The sequence below is a fragment of the Fonticula alba genome (genome assembly GCF_000388065.1).
Source record: "Fonticula alba strain ATCC 38817 unplaced genomic scaffold supercont2.2, whole genome shotgun sequence".
Lineage (NCBI taxonomy): Eukaryota > Rotosphaerida > Fonticulaceae > Fonticula > Fonticula alba.
In genome coordinates, this window is record NW_009242972.1 from 3,188,329 (window position 1) to 3,193,394 (window position 5,066).

The 5,066-nt window shown below is 66.7% G+C and overlaps 2 protein-coding genes and 1 non-coding gene across 6 annotated transcripts in view; 1 reads left to right on the top strand and 2 right to left on the bottom strand.

Moving 5' to 3' along the window:
• H696_01658 (hypothetical protein) overlaps window positions 1-711 on the bottom strand; it is a gene marked incomplete at both ends in the record, with an annotated part of 3,811 nt that extends 3,100 nt beyond the window's left edge. Inside the window, one exon of the mRNA XM_009495562.1 lies at window positions 688-711. Coding sequence (XP_009493837.1) covers window positions 688-711 — 24 coding nt within the window. The remainder of the gene's footprint in view (window positions 1-687) is intronic.
• A 32-nt stretch (window positions 712-743) lies between these two features.
• Window positions 744-816, top strand: H696_01659. The gene has a single exon. It is a non-coding gene; the product is annotated as a tRNA-Ala (tRNA).
• A 650-nt stretch (window positions 817-1,466) lies between these two features.
• Window positions 1,467-5,005, bottom strand: H696_01660 (hypothetical protein; the record flags this gene model as incomplete). 4 transcript variants are annotated; one of them, XM_009495566.1, is made up of 5 exons in its annotated part: window positions 4,920-5,005; window positions 4,536-4,544; window positions 4,009-4,160; window positions 2,304-3,919; window positions 1,467-2,059 (listed from the first exon to the last, which is right to left on the bottom strand). In XM_009495566.1, the coding sequence occupies exons 3-5, from the start codon at window positions 4,131-4,133 to the stop codon at window positions 1,467-1,469; spliced, it is 2,334 nt and encodes a 777-aa protein (XP_009493841.1). In that variant the 5' UTR covers window positions 4,134-4,160; window positions 4,536-4,544; window positions 4,920-5,005. The 4 variants fall into 4 exon arrangements, with proteins under 4 accessions (XP_009493841.1, XP_009493840.1, XP_009493839.1 ...); XM_009495565.1 differs by lacking the exon at window positions 4,536-4,544 and having other exon boundaries at window positions 4,009-4,106; XM_009495564.1 differs by lacking the exon at window positions 4,536-4,544 and having other exon boundaries at window positions 4,009-4,124.
• Window positions 5,006-5,066: the final 61 nt, after the last annotated feature.

A 5,066-nucleotide genomic window follows, 5' to 3' on the forward strand; every position in this document is an offset into this window, starting at 1 on the left:
GGGGGGCCAATTCGTGGTGACGAAAGAAAGACCGAAGAGCAGGCAGGCAGGGGGCAGAAGGGGAGGAGGAGGAGGAGGAGGTGCGCCCGAGATCAGTGCAAGAAGTGGCCAGGGCGAGGAAGGGCAACTGGGGAGGCTGTTGCCCGCCCGCGGCATGCCCAGGCCGCAAGGCTATCCCGCCTTTTGGGAGTGCGTGGATTGTGCGGCACTGCCCGATGGTCGCGGGGCCGATGGGGGGGGGGGGGGGGGTGGATACCGATCGGCCCACGGATGGGCCGCTGATCGTGCCGGCAAGGGGGCAAGGCCAGCCTTGCCACCCGCCCGCCCCTGCCTTGGTCCTTTCATCTAACCTGACGTGTGTAGGAGTGTGTGTCTGTGTGTGTTTTTGTGTGTACAGTGCGCTGTGTGCTGTGTGTGGAGGGGGGGGGGGGGGTGTGGCGTATGCTCCCCCTTGCCCAGGAACGGGGACATATCTCGCTAGATTGACCGCGGCCCCCGTTTTTCCCGCCGCCCACCACACTGTCCAGGGCGCTTCTGGATCTCTCTCTCCCGGTCCCTATCTCCCGCTGGTTCTCGCGCGCTCGCTGTCTCCGTGTGTCTCGCCGTGCCGGCCTATCGCCCCCGCCCTCTTTTGCACGGGGGGCACACCCATACGCTGGACCGCACATGGCGAGATGTGAAACGCACTAGACGATCTTCCGGAAAATCCATGTTTTATACCCTTGACAGGGTCCTCTTGGCGAGGGGGCGTAGCTCAAATGGTAGAGCGGCCGCTTAGCATGCGGCAGGCAGGGGGATCGATACCCTCCGCCTCCATACTTTTTCGCGCCGCCCATTCCCTGCCCCAACACAGACCATGCGTCGTATATGGGGCCCTCCCGTGTGCCCGGAGCCGCCTGTGGATTTCTTCTTTTGTCCCACCGCCCCTTGGCCTCACACACAGAGAGACAGCCGCGGAAAACGACAGGGCAACGGCCAGAAGAGAGCTGTATTTTTTGCCGCACGCGCACAGACGAACACAAGGCACACAGAGAGATGGTCGGAGGGGAGATGCCTGGCCGCCCCCCTCTCCCCGCCGTGCACTCCCTCTCATACCTCCGGTCACCAGCTGGGGGCTCTATCGTCCCAGATGGACCGAAGAAGAGGCAAGCCACGCGGAGATGCGGTGTGCATGTGTGTGTGTGTGTGTGTGCGCGCGCGCGCAGGGGGGCACATACGCGCACATCACGCCAGAGGGCGCAAGACCCAGGGCAGCACATGGAGAAAAAAGAGCGGGCAGGCAGACGGCGGGACGGGGGGGGGGGGGGGGGAGGGGCCGGGGGGGAAAAACACCGGGAGGGAAGGCACACAGACAAATGGGCCGCCGCCGGGTCGAGCGGCAGTCCCGCACGTCTTTCCCCCGCGCCCCGCCCCCTCTTGCCATACTCCCGGTCGCCAGGGCGCCCTCTTCGCTGCTCCCGCCCCTCTTAAGAGTGGTGGTGGTGGTGGTGGTGATGATGGTGGCCCGAGCCGGAAGAGCCGCCGCCGCCGCCGCCGCCGCCCGAAGACTTGGCGAAGCTGATGCGCATGAGGAGCTGCTCCGGCGAGCCGGCGCCCAGCCCGGCATCCGGGTCGTCATCGGCCGAGACCGCCGCCGTGGGCAGGCTGGTCCGGTGGAGGCAGGCCAGGGCCGAGACCGCCGCATCGAGGGACTCCAGGCGGACAATCCCCATGTTGGTGCGGGTTTCCGGCTTGCGCTTGAAGAGGTTCATCTCGACCACCATGCCGAAGCGGGAGAACTGGTCGGAGAGCTGGCGCTCGGTCACATCGATCGGCAGGTTGCTGATGTGCAGGCTGGCCGACGGGGCCGGCTTGATGGCATGCGACGGGTGCATCCGGCCCGACACCTTATTCGGCTGGTAGCGCTGGTACTGGGGCCCGGTGTAGACCTTGGTCAGCATGGCCTCGGTCGGGTCCTGGTTGGGATTGTTCTCGGACGGCCGGTTGATGGACATGTGCTTGGAGTACATGATGCCCATGGGCGAGCCGAAGAGGCTGACACCGTTGAGCATCTGCAGGGCTGTGTACGGCGAGGCCGGCCCCCGCGGCAGCCGAGGCCCACCGCGGGCGCGTGGCGAAGGTGTGAGCATGGCAATCGGCACAGGGTCAACATCATGCGCGGGAGAAGCGGAGGCGGGTGGGTTGGAAAGGAGGGCAAGCGGTCTTCACTGCACCCCACAGGGGGTGCCGCCGCCCACGAGCTGGTGGTGGTGGGGGGGGGGGAGGGGGAAAGACCCAAGACAGACACACAAGCGAGCACGCACCAAGCGTCGACTGATCCGGGCTGGCGAACTTCACCAGGGCCGTGCGGCGGCGGGAGAACATGATTTTCACGGTCTCCACCTCGCCATAAATGCTGAAGATGTTGAACAGATGGTCGCAAGTGACGCGCTCCTCATTCAGCCGGTTGACCACGAGCACCGGCGACACCGGGCCAAAGGCACCGGCACCCGGGCCGCCGGCACCCATCATGCCCCCGGGCCCGGCGCCATACATGCCGGCGCCGGAGCCCTGGCCACCGCCGGCCATCATGTGCCCGGACATGCCGCCATGATGGTGCCCCATGGCCGCGGCCACGGCCGCATGGTGGCCGCCCATGGCCCCGGCGTGGTGATCCCCGCCGTGGCCGGCGGCCCCGGCCCCGGGAGTCAGCATGTGGCCGCTGGCCGCCGCGGCCGCGGCCGCCGAATAGTTGGCCAGCATGGAGCACCAGGTGCGCTCGGTGATCTGGCGCACGGTCAGCTCCGGCAAGTGCGACAGCTGGACCTGAATCACGCCGGAATTGACGTAGAGGCACTGGTTCTGCAGCGACTCCATGGCAATGCTGGCGGCCGCCGGGTCAAAGTACTCCACCAGGGCCTTGTGATCGTCCGGGTTGCTGATGGGGCCGGTGGGGTTCTGCCGGCGCCGGTCGACCAAAATGGCCCGGCGAAGCTCCCCATGGTAGGAGAACACCCGGATGATGGTGTCCAGGAAGATGGGGTACTTGCAATTGGTGATGGTGATGTGAAGCACGCGGCCCGGGGCGCCGGGGGTGCCGCCCACCGCCGGGGTCACGACCCCGGCACCGGAGGCGTCCATGCCACCACCGGGGCCACCGACCCCGGCTCCGGGATACCCGCCAGCGCCGGCGGCCTGGCCATGCATGCCAGCAGCACCGGGATAGCCGGCCCCGGCCCCGGCCCCGGAATACCCGGCGTAGGCCCCGCCAGCGGCCCCCGGGCCGCCGGCTGCCTGGCCGTAGTAGCCGCCAGCCGCGCCGGCTGCCCCGTAGGCGCCAACCTGCCCGGCGAAGCCGCCCTGCATGGACATGCCACCACTGCCGGCCGAGGAGTGGCCACCGGCCCCCCCGGCAGAGGTCGACGTGGCCGAGCGCTGCTCATTCAGGTCATTGCGCGAGGAGTACTGGAAGTAGCAAAGTCGCCCCCGGACATAGGGCTTGTTGGTCTGGAAGTAGCTGATGACGCGCGTGGCGCTGGACACATCGGAGAACTGGATGAGTGCCTGGCACTTGTTCTTCATGACCATGATCTTGACCACCCGATCGGGGTAGGGGATGATCTCGTTGATTTCGATCTCGGTGACATCCTGCGGCAGGTTGCGCACGTGCAGCACCGCCGAGGGGGGGTGGCTGGTCCCCTCGAGCAGGCGCGGGCGCTTGGTGTTGGCCGCCTGGTATGCGCCAGCCGGGTCGGAGAGATCCAGCGAGGCACCACCCGAGCCGGTGGACATGCCGCCGGCCGAGGCCGACGTCATGCCGGCCCCCGACGAGCCGTTGCCACTGGCCCCGTGGTCGTCGTGGCTGGTGTTGCGCTTGGTGCCGGTGCTGGTGCCGTGGGCCCCGCGGCGGGCGGGCTCCGCGGACTCATCCTGGTAGGGGCTGCGTGTGTGTGTGTGTGTGTGTATGTGTGAGCAAAGGGCAGGATGACTGGCGCCAGGTGGAGGGGGAAAGGGAGGAGGGACACATACCGCTTGGCACTGGAAGGGCCGTCGTTGGTGTCGGCGACGTCGGACGTCCGACGATCTGGCGGGTCAATCAGGGAGCTGGCATCGAAGGAATGGGCCGCCTGGGTGGAGGAGGCAGACTGCGTCATGTTAGTGGGAAGGGAGGGTCCGCCGGCCTACGCGGGAGGGGCAAGACGCGGGGGCATGGGCCGGAGGATGATATTGTGTGTGGGGAGCGGGGGGGGGAGAGGGGGGGGGGCAAGGAAAAGGATGAGGGGCTGTGAGTGGAAGAGGAAGGGAGAAAGAGAGAAAGAGAGAGAAAGAGGGAGAAAGAGGAAGAAAGAGGGAGAAAGAGAGAGAAAGAGGGAGAAAGAGAGAGAAAGAGGGAGAAAGAGAGAGAAAGAGGGAGAAAGAGAGAGAAAGAGGGAGAAAGAGGGAGAAAGAGAGAGAAAGAGGGAGAAAGAGAGAGAGAAAGAGGGAGAAAGAGGAAGAAAGAGAGAGAGAAGGAGAGAGGCGGATGGCAGGCGCGGATGGAAGAACAACATGCATACCGAGACGGGCTGGGGATTGGGGCATCCCAAGGGAAGAAGGAAGGAGCAGGCAACAGAACGTGGCAGGGTTTGCGCATGGTGGCGGGGAGGTATGTGCGGGTGTGCGGGGAGGTGCGCAACAGGAGGCGCGCGCGGACAGGGAGAGGGGGAGAGGGGAGTGCGGGAGCGGTTGGGATAGGGAGCGATGATGATGGTGGTGGTGGTGGTGGGGAGGGAGGGGCGTTGCGGAGGAGCAAAGGGGAGGGGGGAGTCAGATGGGAGGGGGGGGAGGAGGAAGGGAGGGAGAGTGGCGGCGGCGGCGGTGAGTCCCCACGCGGATGTGATCGCGTGGGCAGAGAGGGGGAGAGATGCCGCGCCGGGTGGATTTGATAGGGGGGAACATACGGAGAGGGAGTCTAGGAAGGTGGAAGGAGGGGACAGCTGCGAGTGTCGGGACTGGTGGGGAGGGGGAGGGGGGAGCGTCGGAGAAGGGGGTGCCGGGGCCTCCTCCGGGGCTGTGGCCGGGGGCCTGGGCGAAAAATACCCCCCCCC